This window comes from Hydra vulgaris, chromosome 08 (assembly GCF_038396675.1).
Source record: "Hydra vulgaris chromosome 08, alternate assembly HydraT2T_AEP".
In the NCBI taxonomy this organism is placed as follows: Eukaryota; Metazoa; Cnidaria; class Hydrozoa; order Anthoathecata; family Hydridae; genus Hydra; species Hydra vulgaris.
Genome location: NC_088927.1, coordinates 54978043 through 55005667, shown reverse-complemented (window position 1 = coordinate 55005667; position 27625 = coordinate 54978043). Strand labels below are relative to the sequence as shown.

At 27.6% G+C, this 27625-nt stretch overlaps 1 protein-coding gene across 1 annotated transcript; it reads right to left on the bottom strand.

Moving 5' to 3' along the window:
* Window positions 1-55: 55 nt before the first annotated feature.
* On the bottom strand, window positions 56-27322 carry LOC100199627 (late histone H2B.L4-like). The gene is made up of 5 exons (XM_065804391.1): window positions 27170-27322; window positions 26905-26977; window positions 4181-4235; window positions 318-500; window positions 56-241 (listed from the first exon to the last, which is right to left on the bottom strand). The coding sequence occupies exons 3-5, from the start codon at window positions 4211-4213 to the stop codon at window positions 224-226; spliced, it is 234 nt and encodes a 77-aa protein (XP_065660463.1). The 5' UTR covers window positions 4214-4235; window positions 26905-26977; window positions 27170-27322; the 3' UTR covers window positions 56-223.
* Between the last annotated feature and the right edge of the window lie 303 nt (window positions 27323-27625).

The window sequence follows — 27625 nt, the reverse complement described above, 5'->3', positions numbered from 1 at the left end:
CCAGGATAATGTTAAAATAACAAAAATTTGACGCAGTAACCTTTATCTTGTTTACGGCCTGAGTAAATTTTTTTGTGGCAAGGTGAAAAGAACCTTATTTGTATGCACATTCTCCAATTTTTTCAAGTAAATATAAACGATATTTTGCATCAGAGTGTTCTTTGGGAAAAGTCATTTTTTCTGCAATTTCTTCTGTTATTTGGATATCATGATCAAGGCACATTCAAAGTACGTTTTCAAACTAAATAAAAATAAATTATGAAATAAAAAATAACTCAAATAAAAATTTTAATTTTCTAAAAAATCTACATTTTCACCTTTTTTGAAGCAATAAGAAGGTTGACTGCTTTGTCAAACTGATCATTTTCTTTGAAAAAATCTGCACATTTATGTAGTACTTGTCGATCAACATTCTCATCAAGATCATCTGATATTAACTGCAAAGCACCAAACTGCTTTGAACTGAAGGCAAGATCAATAGCTTTTGAAACACTCCCTCCCTGAATCAGAGTAAATTAAAAACACAATATTAAATAAATAAAAATGTAAATCATACAAGCTAAAACTTCTATATTATAATTTCTTATAAATATTATTGGCAACAGCTGAATTTCATTGTTTTACTAAAAATGTCAGTAGGTGTTTTAAAATTGGTTTTTGATACTCAGTGAAACATTTTTAAGTAATCTTGGACATATTCAAGTTTAATCTCATTAAACATGACACTCAAATTTTCTTGGTACCAAACATTCCTGAGAGGTATGAAAGGTTTAATAGTGGGAGGTAAGAGAGGGTAAATAGAGGGAAGTAAGAGAGTGTAAATAGAGGGAAGTACAAGAGGGTTAACAGAGGGATTTAAGAGAGGGTAAATAGAAGGAGGTAAAAGAGGTTAAATAGAGGGAGGTAAGAGAGGGTTAACAGAGGGAGGTAAGAATGGGTAAATAGAGCTAGGTAAAAGAGGTTAAATAGAGGGAGATAAGTGAGGGTAAATATAGAGAGGTTAGAGAGGGCAAATAGGATTTCTGAAAATATGAAAAAACAACTGTTTGGTGTTTTAGCTTTTTTACAAAACAGCTTTCTTCTTTTTTAAGATTTTGAAAAAAAAGCTGATTTTTGTTTAAAATGTTTATTGTTTCAGGATTTAAAAAAACACATGTTTTTCTATTTTTTAACGCTTAGGAAATTATAAATTTTTCCTTAGTAATAGCTTATTAAAAGAATAAAGTTTTTTTTGTACCTTATTGTTTTTGTAAGTTGTAACATTTCAAATATTCACATATATAAATGATGGTTTAATGTTTACATTGATTGAAATTATGAAAGTATTGACAGTGGCAAACTATTAATTTAATAATTTCAACCCGATCTACAACAAAAAGTTAAGAAGTCAACATTCTTGCAAAATTTATTGCATTATTAATGTTATTATGAATTATTTTTGTATTACTGTGGTGTATTTTTTATTATTTTTTAATTTTTGTAATGTTGTTGCTTATTACATTTGTTGCTATAATTCAAATGATATTTCATCTTAATATTTAAATATATCCATTTGTTTTATTTTTATTTTTTACCATCCTTATGATCATATCTCATTAAACATTGTGTTTTCTCATTCATTCATTATCTCTCATATCATCTCATCCACTCATTTTCTTTTTTCTGTTATTAGTCTTGCCATTTTAAATACTTTTGTTGCTCTTTTCATTTTTTATTGTTGTTCTTTTCATTTTTTTTTTAAATCTCTTTTATCACTTTTTGTTCTTTCATTTTTTATGTAATTAAGGTGTCACTCTAATGACTAGTTATGTAATTAGGGTGTCATTCTAATGACTAGTTATGTAATTAAGGTGTCATTTTAATGACTAGTTATGTATTTAATGTGTCACTCTAATGACTAGTTATGTAATTAAGGTGTCACCCTAATGACTAGTTATGTAATTAAGGTGTCACTCTAATGACTAGTTATGTAATTAAGGTGTCATTCTAATGACTAGTTATGTAATTAAGGTGTCACTCTAATGGCTAGTTATGTAATTAAGGTGTCACTCTAATGATTATTATTAGTTTATCTAGAAGAGTGACAACGTAAAATTGTGAATGAGCTTGTAACTTTTTCAGTTTTATTGTTGAACAAATGGATAAAAAGAAGTTTTTTATCATAAAAGTTGACTTAAAACTATCTTTATTCCCTAAAAGTACTTCATTGTTCATGGCTTATTTTTATTGTTTATTTATACAACTTCATTACCAGTTCCACACTTTTAATTGTTTTCAATTTATTAAGTCATTTTTTCTGCTTTTAATCAAGGTTTTTATGGAAAAGTAGAATTCAAAAACAATTAAAAATCCATAAAAAATTTAAGCTTCTATATCAAAATTCAATTTCAAAATGATTAAACTTTTTTTAAGTCTTGTACATAAAAAAGTATGTAATGAGATTCATATAAATGTAATTCAAAATTTTTTCTATGGTTTTATATGTGACAAGCTCAAAACAACAAAAGTGCAAAAAAAAAAAAAAACTGTAGGGATTTTCTATTTTAAATCTGATTTATTTGCATTGAAATTTTTATGGTGAATTGAAAAGCATTGATATTAATATATCTGAGGATATGTAATTGATAATGTAAAAATATTGTAATTTATGTAAGACTAAATAGATCGTATCTAAGAGATGATGGATCAGAAGAACTGGCTAGCAACTGAAATTATGAAAATAAAGATAATGAACTTGCTACTGCTGAAATTTCAAAAGAAAATCTTGATTCTTCTTTAACTTTTATGAAAAGTCCTCCTAAAATGCAAGTCTTCATAAAATACATCCTGTGAAATTTAAAAATTTCTCGTTATAAATAATGAATTATTACAAGTCCAACAATGAAATGTGAAAAACAAAAAAAACAAAAAATGTTAAAAAAAAGATCTCACATGCAAAAGCATTTGTTTTTTTTAAACACGTATAAAATAAAAATAATACATAAGATACATATAGGGTAAGCATAAAGTATGTACTTGCATTTACCATCAAAATAGTCAAGTTAATCATAAGTGCAGTCAAACTATTATTATTTTGTCTTATCTCTTTTTTAATGGATTTATTGACAAAAGCTTTTTGTCAAAAAAAAGTTCTTTTGGCTTTTGTTGTTTCAATTGAATAATTTTACTATTTTATTATTGAAAGAATGAATTCAAGAATTATAGATAATGAAAGTTTGTATCTGTCTATATATTTATTGCAAGGTCTTCCTTTATGCATGTTAATTATTTGAGTAATAACTTAAATTAAAATTTAAATTCTTAATTGCTGAGTTGCTAGGATGCAATTTAGATTTTATTACATAGATATTTCATACAACTTTTACAAAATTGTAATTCATTTAAATTTATTTGTTTTGATTTTCAGTTTTGTTGATGATAATGACAATTATTAAGATGATAATCCTAAAGATGAAGATGATAATCCTAAAGATGAAGATGATAATCCTAAGGATGAAGTTGATAATCCTAAAGTTGAAGTTGATGATAAAATATATGTTAAGAATAACATCTTAATAAAATTAAAAATCTTAATAATAAAAAATCTTCATTATTTAAAAAAAAATGTTTCCATCATTGTTTAAATGAAGTCCTTGAAAGGATCAGAGAATATTTTTAACTTTTTGTTGTAAACATAAAAGTTTTTTGAATTAATATCTCTTAGAGCTATAGATACTTTGGTTGTACTTACTACATTTATATTGAAATATAAATACATATTTTGGTTGTATTTACTATATTTATATTGAAATTTTTAGTGATATAGATACTTTGGTTGTAAAACTATATTTGTATTGATTTCTTAGAGCTATAAATACTTTGGTTGTACTCACCATGGTCATATTAGTGCAAAGTCTAAATATAAAACTATAGTGCAGTTAGTATTTCAAAACTTAACTTATTCAAATAGTAGCACATTAGTAGAATGCTTCCATCATAAAGGAGGTACAGAGTTCTAGTCTGCCAAATACCTAGAAGACAGGGCTCAAAACAATTCTCAGTGCAGCAGACTTGTTTGTTTATTGTGTAACAAGAGTTTAAGGTTGAGAGAGGGTTACAATAATTTAAAAAAGTGCCTCCCTCATCCTTTAAAAAGTAAATATGTAAAAAAAAAAGAAAGAAAAAGAAATAGACTACAAACCCTGTGATACAGTGCAATAGCTTTATCATCCATACCTCCTTTTTCTTCAAAATACCTTTAAAAGAAATCAATATTTTAAGGTCAATAATATATACATAATATATATATAGAGTCATATAATATATATAATATATATATATATATATATATATATATATATAATATATATAATATATATATTATATATATATATAATATATATATATATATATATATATATATAATATATATATATATATATATATACATATATACACATTATATATATATTCTTATCATTATAAGGTATATAGTGCTTGAAGCAAGGCAGGATGTCATCTGGTCACCTTTTAATAAACTATAAACCATCCTGCTACCTTTTTATAAATCTTCTAACATCAATATCTACATCTATATTTATACTTATATCTATCTATCTATCTATCTATCTATCTATCTATATATATATATATATATATATATATATATATATATATATATATATATATATATATATATATATATATATATATATATATATATATATATATATATATATATATATATATATATATATATATATATATATATATATATATATATATATATATATATATATATATATATATATATTATTATTATTATTATTATATACATATATATTATTATATATATATAAACATCTTCACTTGCAACAAGGCTGAAAGCAACCAATGGAGGAGAAAAGATGAGGTTTATAAACAAGATAGCGATTAACATGTAACTTAAAACGTTGCATATTGTATGAATCAGGAAAACAAGATGAAATTCCAAAAAAATGAAGTTTCAGGAAAAAAACTAGACAAACTAGGATTTTTGGAGCACTTAGGAATTCACAGTATAAGGATGACACTTAATTAAACGATGAGTAACACAAGAGTAAATTTTAGTAGATAGCACAAGAGGCGCTGACTCTTTAGAGCAGCACCGATTATAGTATTAAAAATAGTATATAAAAGAGAAAGAGAAGCAATATTATAATGATGTGACAATGGTTGAGTATTTGGTTACAAGAGCAGGTCCAAATATGTTCATAATGCTTAAAAGAGAAAGAGCATCATTTAAAGATCCGCTACAGATACGGCAACAGTATTCCATACAAGAAAGAACTTGAGATTTATAGAGAAAAAGAATAAAACCTGAAGTAGGAGAGTGACAAAGCATGATAAAGAGATGCAACCTTAGCATGTTAGATGCTAATTTTGCAATTGATTTGTTATATGGTTTCCAAAAGATTTAAAGTTAGAGAAGACAAAGGGTAGATGCCTCAAGTAAATGACCTTTCATAAATATAGGAAGATTCAGATTGCTGCAATAACGATTTGCTAAAAAAAAATTGAGTTTTATCATCATCGGCCACTAAGAGCCCCATGCTGTAGTAGAAGTGAGAACCTTTTCAAGCTAAGTCCCCTCCAAGCAACCAGAGAGTGTTGGGTTCTTATCAAGACAAGAATAAATGGTAGTACCATCAGCAAACTTTAGATGTAAGAATTTCTGGGAGATTGTTTATGTAAATTTAAAAAAGTATAGGGCCAAGGATTGAACCTTGAGGAACCCCTGGAGTTACAGGATATCAAAAGTGCTGTCCATTGAGGGCAACTTTTATACTACGATTGGTAAGGAAGGATTCAATAATCTTAAAGATGTTACCTGATACACTGTAAGAAGAGAAGTTATGGAGTAGACTAGTTTACCAAATCTTATCAAAAGCTTTAGAAATGTTGAGAGCGATAGCCCTAACCTCTCTAGGTCCATATAACGGACAATAAAACCAATTGATTATTACCGTTAACAAATAAGCAGTAGAATGAAAGTAAATTAATAGACTCAAGATGAGAAATTAAGTGTTTGTTAAATAAAGACTCAAAAGCCTTACTTATGATAGGAAGAAAACTAATGAGATGGTACTTAGACGAGTCAGATATCTCTCCAGACATTTTAAACGTAGGGATAATAGATGCAGACTGGAAAACTAGACTCTGTTAAGCACTTGTTAAATAGTTTTGAAAGTATAGACAACAGCTATGGAGAACACTTCTACAAAACTATAACATGTATGTTGTCCGGACCATAAGCTGTAGAAGAGTCTAAGCAGGAAACCACTTTAGATACAGAAGCTGTAGTGATACGAATGTCAAGCAATGGATCAACCTGTTTGTCGGCTATATCAGGTAGGATGTGATTAGTGGAATCAAGAAATGAGATTGATGAAAACTTCTTAGCAAACAATTCAGCTTTGTCTTTAGGTGAGGTAACAAAATCTGAACCATGCAGGAGGTGGAATAACAGATTTTCTCTTATTATAGACACTATTAAAGATTCTCAAGAAGTCTCGGGAGCCTAATTTTTGAGATGAAATACAAGATTTTGTGATCTGAGAATTGCAGGCTTTGGCACTAGACAAAACCTTTTTACAATGATTTCTAGCAATATTAAACAGATGTCTGTTTTCTGGAGATTAGTTTTGGTGATGGATATGGAAGTAATGGTTAGGATTTGAAATAGCAGCAGCACAGTGCGAGGAAAACCATGAAGGAGAGTGATGCCTGGAGTTGAAATGGTCAAGAGGGAATAAAAAACTCCATGCCAGCCGAAGTCCAAGAATACATTTAAGAAGCAAAATTTGTCAGCAGGAAGACAAAAGAGTTCTACCCAAGGGCCATCACAAGAAAGAAAAATTACAGAAAGAATCCCAGTCAGTAAAAAGGTAGTTATAAGAGGTACAACCATAGGGGGATTCTGATGATGAATAAGAATGAGATAATAGTTTTAGAGATATTAAACCATGATCAGAAGAACTAAAGGGTGAGTGTGGAGAAACTGAGCATTAACTAATGGGTGAACAGTAAAATTTGAGATTTTTTTAACGGTTTTTATTTTTGAATTTTTTATTTGTGCACTGATTCATTTATTGTTTCTATTTAGAGCCCACTCTCTGTGCCTGCTGCTGGCAAAGTTTTATGAAAATATTCTTACTATTTTGTAATCTACATCAAAATGAAGCATGAAAGTTTGATTGATCATGTGTACAGGTATTGTGATTCGCATTTAAAGAAAGGTAGAAAATTCGTTGTAGATCATTTTTTGAAAGAAAATCACCCAAGAGGAAGCATTTACAGATACATTTTAATGTGTGGAAAAAGGAAAATCAAAACTTCATGTTGTTGGTTCTGGTCGAAAAGCTAAAATAATGACTGAAATCAATATTACCAAGTTGAAAAGCATGACTGATGGTCATTCTGGCATTTCCACCTGACATATTGCTCGAAAGCTCAAGTGCAGCCAATCTCACGCTGTGTATACAATTCAGCAACATGCAAATATTGTTTACCAAAAAAAACAGACCATTCCAGCCCGTACTTCTGAGCAAGTGTCCAAGTTACAAACATGTTGTGGCAGTTTGTGTAGAAAATTTTATGGGTGTGATTTCATAATTGGTGATGAATCATACTTCACATTTTCTCAGTCTGATAAGAACTCAAACGTTGGGTATTGGTCAAGCAATCCAAAAGCAGTCTCTTGTCGTGTGAAATACAAGTCCAAGGCAAAGTTTGAAAAGAAAATGCTTGTATGGTTAGCAGTTTCACCTCGAGACATCACAACATTCTATTTTGTTCCTTTGGGCCTTACTGTCAAACAAAATGTGTATTTGAAAGAGTGCATTATCAAAAGACTGATGCCTTAAAAATAAATCATCCTGAGGGTAATTTTAGCCTAACTTGGCTTTGGCCCATTATGCTAAATCAGTGAAAAGCTACTTGATCTCAAAAAACATCACTTTCGTACAAAAAGCCGATAATCCTCCTGTAGTACCTGAACTTCGTCCAGTTGAGACCTTTTGGTCAATTTTGAAGGGAATGGCTAATAAGAACAATTGGCAGGCTACTTCAGTTGATGAATTAAAACAACGGATTGTTTGAAGAAAGTAGATGTAAATGGTGAAACAAGTCTATTGCAACTTCAAAAATAAATTATTTGATTATAAATCTACGAGCTGTTTTTTTATTTTATCAAAAAATATTGATCAACTGCAAAGTTTCAAAAAAAATCTCAAATTTTACTGTTCATCCGTTAGGATCAAAAATGTGCATTTCACATATGCGAAGAACGAATTTACGTAAAACTACGTTATTTAGGTTAAGCTAAAATCTTTTTTGTTTGGTAATATTTAAACAACTCTTAAGCGATTTCTAATCAGTCTTTTTAAAATGTTTTAACTTTTATTTAAAAAATATTTTAATGGAGTAATCAAGGTTTAAATTAAAAAAAAAAAGATATTAATTTTAAAAAAATTTTTAAAATAATTTTTAATTGAAATATTGAGCAACAGAAGAATAATTTGTCAGTTGTTTCAATATGACATAAATAAACGAAAAATAAAATATTAAAAGAAACTTAAATCTAAACTAGCAACCATGTGAGTTTTATTTATAATGTTAAAGTTTTAAAAATTTTTGTTCAGTTATTGGAATTACAGTGGCAATTAAAAGATTAACTTAAAAAAAATAATTAAAAAAAATTTAACTTTACTTTTTAAAAGCTAAACGGTGTTTGGTTTAATATAATGATTGATTTTATCACTTTAGATAGTAGGGGAGAGTGGGGTAATGGCGAACGCGGGGTAACTCCGAACATGGTCAAAACAGCATTGTAAAAAAATAAATTTGACAATTTTTTTTTACCTGCTGAGAAGGGATCCTATGCTCAGTTCCAGACGTGCAGTAGTGTAATGAAGCTGCGGATGTTGTTCACTATAATTTGATTTTAAATTTTTCTGATAATTTTATGCAACTTTTTTCTTGAGTAACACTCTGTTGTAGCTTCTATGGAAATAAAGTCACTCCTTTTTTTTGTTTTTGTTGCATAATATAGTTTTTAGACTTAGTTATTACAATTAGCTTTTTATTCGCTATTACAAAACAGTGCTTGTGATTGCCCCCCAATGTGTTGGGAATTACCCCACGTAGGCAGGGTAATTCCGAACACCAATGGTTTTATTTCTGGCATAAATTTTTATTTTATAATAAGATTTTTAAAAATTCCTTTTGAGGGTATGTGACTGAGTAGTTAAACTAATTGATAAGCAATAAATATGATCAATTTTGTATAACTGGTGTCTTTAATTCGCATTCCCGCTTAGGTGTTCGCCAATACCCCACTCTCCTCTACTAAAACGACTGGTAAAATTTTTTTTTAGTATAGTGTTTCAGTTTTGTCTTAATTCTTTTTTAGAACATTCTAAGCAAGTACTGATTTATTTTTCAGAAAAATTGTAAGAAGCTGAATCCCTTTTTAGTTAACTCAATTCATTTTATTATTTATTATTTTTTGTTTTGCATAAATTAGAAGGGTAAATAAAAACAAAATTTTTTCAAGTCAAACTGATACTGGTTTGAGTTTACTAATTAGATTTGAGTTTACTAATTAGATTTATTTTTTGAGAATTATTTTTGAAGAATTATTTTTGAGAATTATTTTTAGAATTATTTTTGAGTTTACAGATTAGGTTTGAGTTTACTAATTAGATTTATTTTTAGTTGGAATTTTATTTTATGTATTTAAAATTAATAATAAAAAAAGATTGTTAACATGTAAGTTTATCTATATATTAATACGGTAATGAATAGTGCGCATAGTAACGCCTAATGTTTCGCCTATTGTTCGTATTGTTCTTTACGGTTCTGTATTCTGTAAAATACACTATTTCTTAGTTTTTAGGAAGTTTCTAGACTTTTTTATGAGCGTTTACATTTTCCATGCGGTCTTTCAAGTTAAGTCAGCTTGCGAATTTGAAATGATGTACTTTTATTCTCAAGAAGAGTTGATGTTCTTCATTGTTTAAAACAAAAATTTAAACAATCGTTTGTTTGTTGTTGGTTGTTTTTATTATTCTAATTTTTATAGCCTGTTTTCATTTTTTAGAAGAAGTTAGAAATAAAATGTCTGGTAAAATAGTTTTTTTAGTACAATCTAAACATGAATGCTGTAATTTATCTAATCTTCTAAATATGAATACTGTAATTCAATAGCGTGAGTGTCGTTTCACTTTCTTTTTTAATAAAGAACTTTCTAGGCTTTTCTAAAAGCGTTTCTTTACTCCACGCGGTCTTTCAAGCAAGGTCTTCCAGCCGATTAGAGCTGATAAATTTTTAGTTTCAAGTGGAACTGATGTTGTTCATTGTTTAAAAACTAAAATTTGTTTGTTGTTCGTTGTTTTTATTTTTCTGTTTTGTTTTTTAGAAGAAGTTAAAACTAAAATGACTGGTAAAAAAATTTTTTTTAGTGCAATGTTTCTTTTTTAGTAAAGTGTTTCAGTTTTGTCTTCAGTTTTTTTAGATCATTTTAAGCAAGTATTGTTTCATTATTTTAGAGCATTTAGAAGGAGCTGAAGGCCTTTTTAGTAAGTATATAGTGTATAGTAGTTTATTTATAGTTCATATTAGTAACATAGTTATATTAGTTTATTTATAGTTTATATTAGTTTATATAGTATATAGTAGTTTATTTATAATTTATATTAGTTCAAGTTTATTTATGGTTTATATTAGTAAGTTTATTTATAGATTATAGATTAGGATTAATGAGAATACAATTTTTTTTTTAGACAGGCTAGCTGACAGCGACTTAAGTAAGTTTTATCATTTAGATTTTATTTGAGTACAAATGTAGCATTAGCAATTTTATTGTATAAAATTTTATCTCAATTTTTATTTTTAGACAGACAGGTAGAACTCAGTAAGGACTTAGATTTTGTAGATTTAAAAACTTCTTTTTAATATTCTTTTAAAGCATTGAATATGTTTTAAATATTTTAATAAATTTTGTCATTTAGGTGTGGTAGCATCATCAGTTGGTGCAAGTGGTAGTAATGTCTTTTATTTTATTTTACAGCAAATAGTAATGTTTTTTAATTTATTTTAAAAAGAATCAATAAATATTGTTTATTTAAACATAATCATCAGGATAAAATAGATAAGGTAGATAAAATAGCTTTTTTATTTAATATTTCTTTATTTAGTTAAAACTTCAGTTGCACCAGCCACAACAGGTAACTTCGTACATTTATTTTAATATACTTGAATTACATTTGTTACTTAACTTTTCAAGCAATAAATATTGTTTATTTCAACATTATCGTCAAGATTATATAAATAAACTTTTTATTTGATAATTTATTTTAGTTGTTTCTGGATCAAATTTAAATAATGGTAACTCATTAGTTCATATTTTATTATAGATAAATGTAGATAAAAAAATGTAAGTTGGAAATTTTTGCAGATTTAAAAGCAGTAAGCTTTTTTCTAAAGGTTCTTTCTATTTTTGGATTAAATCCACTATCACTACATTTGTTCTATGTTTATATAATGTACTTTAATAATTTTTGTTATTTGAAAAAAAATATATCAATGTTAAATTACACCAGGTTGTCGAAAATAGTTATAGTTTAATGATAGTGTTGTAGACTGTTAGAGCAGATTATAGATCTTTGATCTATTTAATCTATTTAATAACCTACTACCAAAGGAAAAATTTACTATCAGTTGTTTGTTTGTTTTTTTGTTTAGTTGACAACAATGAAGAGAGAGGTAGTATGTTTAAAAGGATTTTTATTTTTTTATAAAGTAACTAAAATGTTTTTTAAAATATTGTTGTTGACTTAAAAGTAAAACAGTAGGTTTTTATATTTTTATACAATAAGCCCAAGAACTTATAGTTTTTGGGCTTAACTAAGGTAATACTTAAAATTATATTGTCAATAATAGAGAAGAAATTTAAAATTCTCAGTAAGATAGCTTCTTATTATTTTACCTCAAGTTAGTTTAATTAAAATTTATTTTCTTTAGTTGATCAAGAGAGAGCTAATAAAGGTATTAGTTACATTAGTTTGGTGAATTTATTTTTAAAAAGTTAAGTAGATATTTTAACGTCCATACATTTAAGTGCTTTTATTGTTTAGACACAGAATTGAAGACTGAAATAAGTCAGTGTTTTTGCTATTAAAATAATTGTTAATAGGAATTTGTTTATTTGTACTGTAACTGGAATTTTAACACTTCAAGTACTAAAGCTTTATTTTTTTTTTCTTTTAGGAGAGTTGGAAAAAAAACTAAGTATAAATTATGTGATTAGTATAGTTAAATAAAGCATTTATATCTGTACACTCAGTAGTCCAAGTTAGTTGTCACATTTTAGAAATTGTCCAGGAGAGAGTAAATAGTAAAATAATTAGTCTTTATTGGCTTTTTTATTCTTGATGGTTAAATTTATGTTTTATTTAATTTGTCTTATTTAATTTGTCTTGAGGCACATGAAATATAATTTTGACAAAAATAAAAAGTTAAATAAAAAAAGTGAAAAGTCATTTCTGAACTACAGACGTTTTTCCTTTGAACATTGTGGGGACACCAGACCCTTTATATTGACCAAACTTTGTTTCACATTGTTGCAAGAAAACAGTCTTTATACCTATGTAGATACTGAAGAAATTAAAAAGGTCTCATACATAACTCATTTTCACAAAAAACTGGATAACCGACCTTTGTCTTCTGAGGTACAGATATTAAAATTTTAAGTTTTTTTAAGTTTTGGTTTAGTTTATAGTTAATTTTAGTTTAGTTTTAATTAGTTTTAGCTTCAGTTATCTTTTATCTTACTTTAGACAACTTCATGGAAGAAATGAGGGGAATAGGTAAAAAAAATTATAGTTAAATATTTATTTATATGTAAATATAATTCTATCAATTATTCTGAGGTATATTTTTTATCTTTAGTGTCTGGTAGAAGCATAACTGGTAGGGCTGTGTTTTAAATTTTATATATTTTTTCGGAGAAATATGTGCAATAGGTGAAAGAATTATTTAATATAAATATGACATTTTTAAACTGTTTGCATTTTACTCATATTTTTATTAAAATTAAATTTTTCACAAGTTTGACTTTTTTTAATTTACTTTTTTTTAATTTATTTTTAGCATCCTCTTCATCCTGTGAAAATGGTGAGGTTATGCTTTATATTTTGATGAAAAAAAATTGTAAATATTTTTAAATTTTATTATATCCTTCTATTTGTAATTTTAGAGTCGTTAACATTTGAGGAATACAAAAGATATTGCTCCCAACACCCAGGGCTTCTCTCGGAGAGGTCCTTCAATAAGTGGCAAAGTAATGGCGGTATGGATGAGCCATCCTTCAAATGGAGGGGTCATCCATACCGGGGTGTTGGAAGACACCGAAGAAAAAACAGCAACCAAAAGGTTGTAAATGTCTTCTATCAGTAAAGATATTTATAACTTTTTTGTTGCTGTTTTTTCTTCGGTGACTTTTTTTTATATTTTTTAATTTTGTAATTTTTTTTTTAATTTGTAATTTTTTATTATTTATAATATACTATTGTTTGTATTTGGTTTGTTTTCGTCTTTTTTATTTGAAATTTTATTTGTTTTTCACCAATTAAACTTAAATATAGTTAAATTGATTCACTACCCAATCATCATAATAGGATGCTACATTCTATTTGTTAAAAATAATTAATTGGTAGTTTAATTTATTGAAAACACTGCTTTTAAAATTTACTATAAGCCAAGACTATTTAGCTATATAAATGCAATTTATTTATATCTATTTGATTTTTTATCTTTAATGTTTTTAGTTTGACTCCTTGAAGCATTTTTTTTTTATTTTTTAATTAAAATATTTTAAATCTATTGTAATGTCTTTTAAATATAACTAAAGTTTACTAAAACCCAACGTGAAATAACGTCATAAAACAACACCGACAAGTTGCATCATGACAGCAGTTTAAGTATGACAACAGGCTACCAAAAAGCAGGTAAATTGTTTTCCAGTTTGTTTGTTTTTTTTTTCTTTTATGTCTACTTATCTGTTACAATTTTTATTTTAGGTTTGTCATATGACGCATTAATGCAATATAAAAGGTCAAAGTTTACATATTTTTTACAATTTGTAATACACATTAGGGTAGAGCGATTTTGAAAATTTTTGAAATTTGATTTGCCTGAGCAGCAAATCAATATCTTTTGGTGAAAAAAGAACCTTACTCTTTTTTTTATAGTTTAGATGAGTTCTTGAGGTTCCCCTTTGAATTCTATATTTTTGATGGTTCCTAATATTGTTTAAATTTTTTTTTTCTAAACTATATCAACTTGATACTTAAAAGAAGCAAAATAATATACTGATTTTGAAAATAATATTTGTTTTTATTAAAAAATTAAAATTAAAAAAGTAGAGTTGTTTTTTTCATTAAAAACCCCCGTCCTCAACAAAACGGGGGTTTTAAGGTATATTTTTGCAAGTATTTTTTTCACTAAAAAATTTTTCTAATAAATTTATTATTTATGAAACAAGCATTTTTTTCTGCTTTTTTCGAGTCCAAGGTTGATAATGGTTTAGAAAAAAAAAATTCAAAATTATTAGGACCTGTCAAGAACTTAAATTCCAAAGAGGACCCTCAAGATCTCATCAAAATCAAAAAACATTTTTTTACTTTTATCTTATAATTAATAGACATTGATTCGTGTCTCAGTAATATTGGTTTTTAAACTCTTATTTTTTTTGCTACAAAAATCGCTCCACCTTAATACACATGTTTGATTGTAAATCGACTTTTTTTTGTTTGAAACGTATTTGTACTCAATTGCTTAGTTATTTATAATAAATTTATTTAGTTGTGTGCATTTATCGTTTTAAAGACAATTTCCTTTTTTAAAGAAACATGTATCAAAGGGATACCTAAAAATTAATAACTCATAAATAAAAAAACTTCACTTCATATTAATCTTATTAATTAAAGTTCATGTTATAAAAAATATAACAAGAATTTAGCTTTAATCTTTCGTCAATTCAAGGCATGATGAAGTGTTATTATTTTGTGTTAGTAACTAAAAACGTATTGTATTGAACTTAGTAATGTCTAGGAAAATGGTTCGGCCATACGCTGATATGACCTATGTCCGTTGTAAATTACTCAAATAACGTTAAATAATTGGTAAATTAATTTATTTTAATTTTACAGATAGTTTAATTTTTTAATTTGAAGGAGTTTTTCTTACAGGGTATTAGTTAAGGTATCGCAACTTTAAATTGTGGAAAACAGATACTATAAATTTACAGACCGACCGTAACCCGTATTACGGGTTGCTTTCTGCTAGTATACATAAATGTGCGCACGCTTAAATACATAAAATTTCTAAAATATGACAAATTGACTATTGAATAGAATAATCCCTTAATTATACAAAGTTTCAATAATACTTGTAATGCTGGGTTAATTTTATAAATTTATGTTTTGTCTTTAAAAATATTTTTTTTAAATAATACTTTTGTACAAATATTGTAAGGATTGTGAGAGAACTAATGAAAAATATAGAGATCATATTGATTGATTATATAAGCTAGCTTAATGTATAATAACTTTGCACATGCTCAGTAGGCAGGTTCGTTTTTAGGAGTCGGAAAAACTGTAACTTTGCCACTTCATTTTCCAATTCTACGTTGATATACAAGACAATTCCAAAAAAAGTTATAAAAATATTTTAATTTTCCTGACCTCCCTGAGGGTTTGAATATTTTTAAAAAAGTCATTTTTGACCAATTATTTGTTAAATTGCTATCTTAATTGGATCAAGGACCAACAAAACTAATAAATTTTATTTGTGTGAGCTGACTCTACTATTTGGTATGTTCGTATAAAATTTGAGCTCAAAATAATTAAAATTTCTCGAGATAACACATTTTGAAATATGACCTGGTTTCTTTTAAAGACCTGGTTTTTACTATGCTTTCAATTGTATATTTATCTAAATACTCCTAAATATTCATTAAAAAATTTAAAAAATTTGCATTTAAGAAGTTTGTTAAATAAGGAATCCAAATATTGTACTTAATAAAGATAAAAAAATAAAAGTAAACTGTTAAAAATGTAAAATACTTTGACTAAAGGTTTTACAAACACGTTTTGTAAATAATATACATAAAAACTTTTTCTTATAAAAAGTTAAACTTTTCTAACAATTTATTAAGAATTTCTTTGGACCAGTTACACTTATAAAATGGAAAATTAATTCTGTGTTCCTTCAAAACCAGTAAAATATCTTGTAACTTTTCCTCTTTAATTGTTGAATCAATAAAGTCTTTTATCAATTTAATAGCTCTTTCACAACGGTCATTGACACAGACTAATCTCTTTATAATCAATAAAGTCTTTTACCAATTTATTGATCTTTGCATTTTTTTGTAATCAGAATCATCAGTTCACAAATCAGGTGATTTTCATTTATTTCTAAAGGCTTAAACTTTTTAAGTTGAAAGATTTCAGGTTTATTTGATTTTAACAACTGCTGAGCAACTTTTTCTTTAACTTTATTGTCAAGACTTTAATCAAATAAACAAAAGACAATTGTTTTTTATGAAAGATAATAACTGTGTCTAAGATAGCTTGAAATAAAAGCTTGAGGAACATCAGCATCAAAATCTTTCATTTTTATCATCTTTTTAACCGTACACAAATCATTATGAGCAGCAGAAACAACTTGACTTGATTGAAGAAAGTTTTTTGCATGAACTGAAGCTAGATAATCGCAGCCTTTAAAAATACTGTTTCTTCCTCTAGGGTTAAAAACTTTATGATTGGTTGTGTAAGTTTCATTGCCAAAATGTATCAAGCGTCTGCCATAAATCTAGCTTCATGTTCAGCAGCTCGTTTGTGTTTAATAAATCCAGGAACTGCCTCCCTTTTTTCCAGAAAAGCAATGACATATTGACACAGATGTTTATAAACATTTCTGGGGAAAGTATGAAATTCCAAAGCTTTTTTGCAAAAAGATAAACTTTTTTTAGCCATATCTTCTAATGGAGTTCCACTAACTTTGCACAATGGAAACTTTGATAACTGATCCATATTTTTTTGAACATTTTTATAATGCATTAGCCAAGCAGTTTTGAATCTCGTATATATAGATTATGATGGACCTTTGCTTTCTATTTTAGTGATTGCATTTATTGCATATAAAATATGTCGTTCTTGAGAATGTTTTCTACAAAGAAGCCTCAACAGAGGTCAATTTAAAAGTTTTTCTAAAATACTTATACAACTATAATGACAACCAGTGTAACATGCTGTTGTACCAGCACAAATTCCAATTATAAAGGTTTCAATTCCAAACTTTTTTATAACATTAAAACATGCCAATGCTTGATCATATCCTTTTCCAGATTGACATTCAACTATGCCTAGGAGCTCATCCTGTTGTTTTCCTTTTGTATTTAAATCCCAGTCTGGACTTGTAACAACAATAGCTAGGCGTTTGTTTACTTCAGAAATATAGTCTTCATTTAAAGCTGTAACTTTTTTGTATCAATGGGCAAAATTAAATTACTATTTTTACATTTTCATTTTATTTTTTCCTTAATTAATTCTAATTTACTTATATATAAGTCTTTTCTTATTTTTTCTACTTTTGTCTTGAAAGTTTTACTTCATTAGGATTGATATTTCCATATCTTAAAAATAATGCTAATAATCCTGTCTGTACTCCAACAGAAATTCCTAAACGCCCACAAAATGTTGAAGCTTTTTTAATAAGTCCATCAATATCTACTGTTACTGTCACTTTGTTTCGTTTTATGTTAGTTGATTGTTTTTCAATTTCATCATAGTTATTATATTGAAATTCTTAATTATCAAAATTTTCTAACAAAAATAACTCTTGATTTTTATTAATACAATTGCTATTTGATAAAAATTGTTTTAACTTTGAGTTTTTTGTGAAATGAAACCAGTTTCTTGTGATGATATATTAATTTGGAAACATTTTCCCTAAAATAATTTAATAAATTTTTATTTGTCATTTAGCTTAAATTTTTATATCAATAATTATGTAATAAACTATGAACATTATTTAAATCAACAGTTACCTAATACTTCTGCAACTAATGTGTGGTATACCACCCATAAGCCACGGTTTACTAAGAGCAGAAACAACACATTTGGGCTGACATGTTTTATTATTACAAAGCAGCTCGTGATTTATATCTAGAGGGTAGAAATTAATTTCGGTGTGTTTTTTATTATTATTTTCTTTGAAATTTAGTAATCTGCAGCAGTGATAAAAATATCTTAAAATGTCGCCTTTTGTAGGCAATCTTCCGCAATCAATTTTGTGGGTTTGTCCTAATAAATATATTTTAGTATTTGAACGTGTTGATATTGCCATTTTAAATTTAAAGTTACAAACGCATTTTCATAAAATTTATTATTGCGCGCTGTGGTTATAACTCTGCAAAGGTCCGGCAGAGCTAATTAAAAAAAATATATATTTTCTAAAAATGTACCAAATATAAAATATTCAAACCCCTAGGGAGGTCAAGAAATTTTAAAATTTTTAAAAATTTATTCAGAAATAGTCTTTTATGACAACATAGAATGGGAAAATAAGTTGGGAAAGTTGTAATTTTTCCAATCCCTAAAAACGGACCTGCCTAATGCTCAGCACTCTCTCTAATTACAGTGAGAAATTTTTTTATATTTGCCAAAACTGTTTTTATTAAACTACTGCAGGTAGAAGAAGAATTTATATCTATTTTAGTTTCAAAAATGATTGTTCATCATTTTTAGAATTTTTGATATTATAATGTTTGTAATATTAAAAAGAAGCCTGTAAATTTTTTTTTTTAAATATTTCTAGTTCCTGAGTTATGGTCGGTCAAACTTTTGCCCTTTTAATACTTGGAAAGTCACTTTTGGGGCTTTATGATTTTTAAACTAAGATTAAAAGCAATGAGACCACTGCACCCTAAGTTTCTTTTCATATTATGGAAGTATAGGTAATACTTTAAAAAAAAAATCAAATAATCTGAGGACAACCCTTCCTTTGTCTAAAAATCATAAGCTGAAATCACGCATTTTTGAATTTGGGGCCTACTTTAAATGCATTTATCTCGGAGCGTAAAAAGTGCCCGCGACTCATCTTATTCTTTTTTGAAAGAGTATCTCATTGTTATTTGAATGGTTTAAAGAAACTGAGAGTGTATTGTTTACAAAAAAGCTTATGAGTCATCAAAGTGTCAAAAAATGTTTTAATCAGCGTTCAATTATTAGCCATTATGGGAAAGGTCCCAAGATTGAAGATATTATATTACTTCATATTACAATTTTTTTAATGCAAAAAAAAAACTTAGGGGGTAATATTACATTGTTGAAATAATTTTACGTCAAAATGATGCTAAATCTGTTTTGTTTTGTTTTTCATTTATACCATTGTGGACTTGAAAAAAATTTTTTTCCAGTAAACATTTTTAACTTGATGTTTATTGAACATTTACTTCTGATTTATTCAGAACAGAGAATGAGCATTTTATGCTAATTGTAATTTAAAAAAAAAACACTTAGTTGCAAAAAGTATGTCAGAGCAAGAGGTTGTTGTTGAAAATGTTTGCAAAGTTAATGATGTCAAGTGTGGACCATATCCTCGTTTCAATGAAAAAAGGTTATTCAAGATATCTGACTTTGGATGTCAAAGCACACTTTGTAAAAATTAAAGTAAGAAATGCTCTTACAAGTTGTAAAAAAAAAACCCTTTAGCATCATATAGTAGTGTAAAACGATTGTTGTTTAATTCACTCAGCTTACATTGCATAATATCTAAGTTTTATGTTTTTAAGTTTTAAAGGCGCACCAAGAGACAGAATGGACAGAAAAGTCTCTTATAGAAAACTGAGGGTGCATATCACTTTCTGATAACGACTATATATGTTCTTACCATAGATTTAACTTTGGTAAGAATTTTTTTACAACCGCATTTCAACAACAACAAAATTTAATTACTAAACCTTTAAAATAAATATTTCTAATTTTGATTTTTGTTAAAATTTAAAGTATTGGCTGGGTTCCTCCAAAAAGATGCTGTCATCCAATGCATGAACTAAGTGTTGGTAAAAAATCACCAGCTGTTAGAAGTGTTTCAATAAATATGTCAACAAATGTTTCAAAACCTTACAACAAAAATGTTCCTGTAGGTATTTTGTCACAATCACCTTAAGTCAGAGCGCATTCTTATTCAAACTAAAACAAGTACTGCCACTAACGAAGAGTTAGTTGAGGATACAACTGATTTTGATTTTGAGCCTAAAGAAATTTTATTATCTGGAGAAAAGGTTGAAGGTGCTACATCTACTGGTAACAACCTATCAGAAGCACTCCACATCAGCCCTTTTCAGTTTCAGATAAAGAATAAAATGATAGCTGATCTCAGCAATGGAACCAAAAATAATTTACGAAGAAAATTTGAAAGAGCCAAGGTACAGCTTGCAAAGAGAATCGCTGAAGTTGTTGCCCCAGATCAGAGTGAAGACTTTATCTCAATTGTTTTAAATAGATCTTTGGAAACTTCAGACAATGATGCAGTACCTGATGATCTAAAAATATTTGTTAAAATTTATGAAGAAAGTGACTCTATGGGTAAACATATTGTTCTGTGTTTAATTGAACATGAAAAATTTACTAAGAAGTTATTATGAAAGTTTTTGGGTGCTCCAAATACAAGATAGACCAGGCACGAAAAATGAAGAATGCTAACTTAGGTATAACTATACCTGTCTAAAGGAAATTACGCGAAATCGACTAGACTGGAAAAAAGCTGAACATTTTCTCGATTTCATACTTTACAGAAACCTTCTTCAAGATGTTGCATATGGAGTCACAAAAAGTAAATTTGACTCAAATGATGTATATAAAATATCTCGTGCAGTTTTGACAGCTAAAATTAGTCATACAATTGCATTTTATAATGAAGTTTGCAGAAGTGAGAACTACTCTCCTTTATCGGAAAGCAGTTTGTGGCAAATACTTCATGTAGTTAAACCATCTCAACGAAAATGTTTAGCGGGACTGGATGATATTACTGCTGCAGCTATGAATGGTTTCTCTATGTATCAAGATTTTTCTTTGAAGTACCAGAATAGAGAGCTGTGTAATTTATTTGAACGCAGCAAATGATATTACAAAACTAATTTTCGGTTTAACTACATTGCGAGCTACCCTAATTATCCCACTGCCCAATATTTGCTTTGAGTGATTTAACCGACAAGCAATTGCAATAGATTTCAATAGCACCTAATGATGAGATTTGTTATGAGTGTGAAAATTTAAACAAATCTTTAGTTGAGATAAAAAGATTAGCATCAAATAATTCAGCCGACGAGGAAACTATTTATGATATTGAAATTGCTGAAAAAGATATCATTGATTATAAAAAACATTTAATGCGTGATTGTCAACAGAAAAAAGCCAAAATTTTGGCTTTTAAAAGTCTTGATGAAGAAGCTGGATTTTGGTTGAAAGACTATTGCCAAAAAGTTCTACCATCCAAATTCAGGGAAGGTCAAAAAAAATATTTTGGAAAAAAGGGGATGTCACTGCATGTAGACATTTTCTTCACTAAGAAAAACAACATTTTCATAAAAAGGTGTATTTTACAGCTCTTTATAGGTGTGAGCAAGGTTTATCGGAAACACTATCAATTGTCCAATTAGTTCCGAAGTTTGAGCATGACCATTCAGGTGTTAATAAACTCTTTGCAAAACCTGACAATGCTTCATCGTACCATGGCAACTTTATAATGGAAGCTCTTGTTGAGCAAAAATAACCAAATACAGCTTCAGCGCTACGATTATAACGAACCCTGTCGTGGCAAGGATCAGTGCGACTGAGAAGCTGCCGGAGCAAAGTCATTGATTTGTGGCTTTGTTGATGCTGGTAACAATTTGATGTGTGCAGAGGACATTTATACTGCTTTACATTACGGACATGGGCTGAAAAATTCTGCTGTTGTTGTTGCCACTATTATAGGCAAAAGCAAGTTGAGTGGAACAAAAATAGCTAAAATAAGTCAGTATCATTCGTTTGAGTTCTTTCATAACTATATGACAATGTGGCGGTACTATGCAGTTGGCGATGGAGTTAAACGAGAATATTCTAATGTTAATTTTGATCTGCAAATGTTTTTAACACACCCATGTAGTGATACTGACAAGAAAACAAGAGTTTTTAAAAGCAATATGAAGGAAAAGTTTCGCAAAGATAGATCACTAAATTTATTTAACTTTTGCTCTGAGCCAATTTGTAATGGATCATTCCATACATCAGAAGAACTAGAAGAACACATGATGTCGGGAAGACACAATATCAGCACTTTAAAATCAGGAATGGAAACTTACATAGTTATCAACCAAACTCAGAACAGGAGGTATTTGAAGAAGAATGTTCTGACATTAGCAAACTTGTTAAAGGTTGGGCTTTACCTACACGCAGTACCTTCCGGTATAGTATGAGACAAAAAGATATATTATATAAACTCTTTATGGAAGGTGAAGTATCTGGAAAAAAGTTTAGCCCGGAGCAGGTGCACCTTTTGATAAGAAAAGAGCTTCAAGTTTCAGAATACGTAACAACTCAGCAAATAAGATCACTATTTTCACGTTGGAGCAAGCTAAAAAAAGACAACAGATTAAATGAACCAATATATGTTGGTAGTACTAATGCGGATAACAAAGAAGAAGAAGAGACAGCAGAACAAGGTAATAATTTTTATGTCTACTTTCATTAATATATATTTTAATATTATTTTGTAATTATAAAAATTTGTACAAGTGCTTGTATAAATATTTTTCTTTTTCTTTTTGTAGATCAAGAAGAATTAGCAAATGACGAATTTGAAAATGAATTTATAAGCATTGCCATTGATTTATCTGGTGCATGGCATGAAAACGATTGGATTGTCGTTATTTATATGGGCAATAGGTAACCCTGGATTATAAATGAGGTACTTCATTTTTATTCAATGTTTAAAATAAATGTTTTTCATTTAAATAAAAACATTTTTTTTTAAACATTATTTGATCATATTGAATGTGTCACTAAATTTAAACCAAGTTTTACTTTTGTCAAATGAGAATCAGATTTTTCAAACTATTTTTCAAATTAGAAAAATCATTACTCATATTAGGTTCTCAGTGATGGTTACATGGTGAGCTGTATAAAGTATGCTTCTGCAATCAAGAAACTTTTTAAATAGCCAGCTTTTCCTGATGTTATAAAGTACAAAGACAGTGAAATCATTTGTGGAATTCTACCACCTTTACCTTTAAAACAGTCTGAAGACTATAAGCTTATGGATGATCAATTTGAAAAAGCCCAAAGGCATTTCAAGCAACAATGCATTAAAATCAAAGATATAGGATATGTAAAACTGATTTATGACGCAAACAATGACATAATAAGATAAGGACATCATATAATATACTGATTAATTCTGCTGCTACATTCGGTCTTTTCTTTTAAATATATAAAAAATTTAACTTTTTGTGGTGGAGTTATTTCAACAATGAAATATTACCCCCTAAGTTTTTTTTTCGCATTAAAAAAATTGTAATATGAAGTAATATAATATCTGTATCTTCAATCTTGGGACCTTTCCAATTTCCCATAATGGCTGATAATTGAACGCTGATTAAAACATTTTTTGACACTTTGATGACTCATAAGTTTTTTTTGTAAACAATATCCTCTCAGTTTCTTTAAACCATTCAAATAAAAATGAGATACTCTTTCAAAAAAGTGTAGGATAAGTCGCGGGCACTTTTTACGCTCCAATATAAATGCATTTAAAGTAGGCCCCAAATTTAAAAATGTGTGATTTCAGCTTATGATTTTTAGACAAAGGAAGGGTTGACCTCAGGTTTTTTGATTTTCTTTTTTTAAAGTATTACCTATACTTCCATAATATGAAAAGAAACTTAGGGTGCAGTGGTCTCATTGCTTTTAATCTTAGTTTAAAAATCATAAAACCCCAAAAGTGACTTTCCAAGTATTAAAATGGCAAAAGTTTGACCGACCATAACTCAGGAACAAGAAATATTTAAAAAAAAAAAAAATTTACAGACTTCTTTTTTGCCCTATTAGAATTACTGTATATAAAATTGAGCGCGAATAAAGGATATCACTTTTGAGCCGACAGTACTTTTGCCTGATTTTATCAGAAAATGGCTCTTAAACATTAATATTTTTAATTTTAACTGAATACTACCTAATTTTTATGATATCAAATTAAAAGTTGTACACATTAATTTGGCGTCAATTAACACCAAAAAAATTGCATTGAATTTTTTTTTAATATTTACTTTTTTTTCTCTCACTAAAACAACCATTAATCCTTATTAAATTGATTATTTTTAATTTTTTTTTGCTAAGATCCTTTTCAGATTGATTATAAACAAAGTTCATTTTTTACTTTTTCTCAAAGCAACATAGTTTTCAAGTTTACCTTGGAAAACAAAAAAAACAGAAAAACAGATAACCTCTATGTTACATAGAAGTTAAAACATAAAAACATTGTTTTTATAATAAGTATTTTTGACTTTAATGGTAAACCTATTGTTAAACTAATGAGTTAAATTGTAGAGGTTTATATATATATGCTTTAAAGAATATATATATGTTTGGAACAATAACTTTTCATTTAGACGAAAATTCATTCTTTTTGGTGGTGACTTTAATGCTGCCTGTCGAGAAAAGAAAAAACTGGAAATATGAGAGTACACGATGGGAAAGGAGAATTTTCCCAATTTCTATTAAAACTTGGTAGTGGAAGAATACATGTAAAAGAGGAGGATCCTTTTAAAGGATGAATTGAAATACTGCATTAGTGCATTATTAGAAAAAATGACTTAATTGTTGATAAGATATTTGAAGATGTTGAACAAGATGATTAAACATGTGATTTTAACACCCACTAATGTAGTTTCAACACCCACTAATGTAGTTTTAACACCCACTAATGTAGATTAACACCCACTAATGTAGTTTTAACACCCACTAATGTTGTTTTAACACCCACAATGCATTTCATTATCAATCAATGAAGAAGTAATTGAATATTATTTCTTTCATTATTGTCTGATGACTTAAATGACAAAAATTTTTTAAGCTGGAAAAGGAGTTAAGCTGTTTCAAAACTCAACTTTTCTGTTGAGTTTTGGAACAGCTTAACTCCTTCTGGTATGTCTCCTCATTGTTTAAAATTGAAAATTGGTTGTTTAATTATACTACTTAGAAATCTCAAAGCTGTTGGTTATGCAATGGCACGCTAATGAAAGTTAGTACTCTTTAAAATAGTTATATTGATGCACAGGTGTTTTCTGTCAGTTTCCTGTCAGATTGGCATATTCAATGACAATGAATAAAAGTCAAATATTTGATAGCTGGTGTATATCTAAAAAAAAACGTGTTTCTCTCATAGGCAACTATATGTTGCATGTGCAAGAACTTGGGGATTTAATAGTTTTTCAAAATTGATAAACATCTAATTCAAGGTATGATAGGTGAAAAAAGTTACACAAATGATGTTTTGTGTCCTTTATTTATAGTCTTAATATTTTTTATTTTGAAAAAATCATAGTAATATGTATGTATGTTATAACTTTTAGTTAATAATAGAACTTTTTATTTATCATTTGTACTTTTTATTTATTTGAATATTATTTTATTGCATTATCTAACTAAATTAGTAAAAAACTCATAAATTGCAAGATTTTTAAAGGGAATGAACTAGTATTGTTTCAAAAATTCCATATAAAATTCCAAAAGCTGGATCTTTGAATGATTTACAGTATGAGATACAAGTAATGTTTTATTTACAAATAAACTTAATTTATAAACAAATATTTTTTTTACCATTAAACATTGCATTTTTTGATAAAAAAATTTAATAATAAATAAAAAGCTTTTGCTGCTTTGCCTGCTGTTATAAATGATTTTAAAAAGTTACTAATGTTATTATCTACAGAAAATCGTGTAGAGCAAAGTCGTAAAACTAGCCACTCAAGGGTTGTGTGTTGCAGTAAGTTTAGAGCTAGCCTGTTAAATTAGCCAAGCAATTGTTGTGGCTTTTAGTGCAATTGTTTAAACCTCAAATTCTTTTTTTATCATTTGTGTTACAAATAATTTTGCTATTCGAAGGAGATATTATTGGTTTTTCATTAAAGAAATTGATTTCGAAATTGATCCTGTCATCAAAATGTTTTCATAATAAAGTAATTTTTAAAAATTTGTTTTCAATTTTATTTGAGATTTTTTCAAATTTTTTTTAATTAATAACTTCCTGTTACTATGGAATTTTAACTTTTTAATACACATTAACTGTCACCATTGGTAGTAAATATTTTTAATTATTATAATATGGTTTTCTTTACTATAATTTGTGCTTGAATTCTACATTACTGTAGATGGCGGCTGTTATAACTGATTTTAAAAAGTACCTTCATTACAAAAGATATGCAGTCTTCAACATTAATTTTTTTCTAAGAACAATGACAAGTGCTGTGCTGCATTGTTGTTTTTTTTGTTTGTTACATATTCAATTATATATCATTTATGTATTGTAAGTAAATTTGCTTTAAAAATATATACAAGACTTTCTGTTTTTACAGATTTTCAAAAAGTTTTCTGTGAACTCAATTAAATAAATATATTTTTTAAATATACCTTTTTGAGATATATCTGTTAAATATTTTCTGCATCAGTAAAATATATATATATATATATATATATATATATACTTATTTATATGTATTTATTATTATATGAATAAACTTTTATCATTAACTAATAATAAATAAAGTAATAAAAATATTACTGGGCACATTTGGCATATCTTCTTGAGTACTAAGCATGGATAAATTCATCAACTCTTGATCTAGCTGTTTTTCCTAGCCAAATGAATTTGAAATTTTAAAATATATTCAATATATATTTTACCCATTAACTTTAGACAACTGGCATTATAGCCATCACAATTTTACATAAAACTTTAAATACTCACACAATTTTACATAAAACATGCAACAAATACATAAAACTTATACTATTTTACATTTTACAGTTTTTTTAAAATTTTTTACTTTTGCTAAACGAATTGCATTTGAATAACATTGTGCACGAGAAAAAAATGGATTGATTTTGGTATATTTCCAGAAATTTCAAATTGACATGCAAGATGGTAGCATGCTTTTTTATCTCCAGTATCCTGACAAAGCTGCTCTGCTTCTTTCATATTTTTATATTGTATATCGATGGCTCCGCGCAAAATCGGACTATCTGCTATCTCCGCCCATAACAAAATTGATCTATCTACAATCTCCGCGTAAAACAAAATTGGCTTATCTGCGATCTCCGCGTAAAACAAAATTGAACTATCTGAATTTTTGCTAGATGCATTTTTGGACTATCTACGTTTTTCGGGTGCATAAATTATAGATGGTGTTTTTTTAAATATTTGAAATATTTAAAAACAAAACCTTGATCATAACTTGATTAAGTTTGTGAGTAATCAAGTAGTTTTAATTAAGATAAATATG

Excerpts from the sequence above, each read along its gene's own strand:
- LOC100199627 (XM_065804391.1), bottom strand. The coding sequence starts at position 4,213 with ATGGATGATAAAGCTATTGCACTGTATCACAGG. Across the intron at positions 501-4,180 it reads CTATTGCACTGTATCACAGG|GGAGGGAGTGTTTCAAAAGC; the intron begins GTTTGTAGTCTA and ends ACTCTGATTCAG.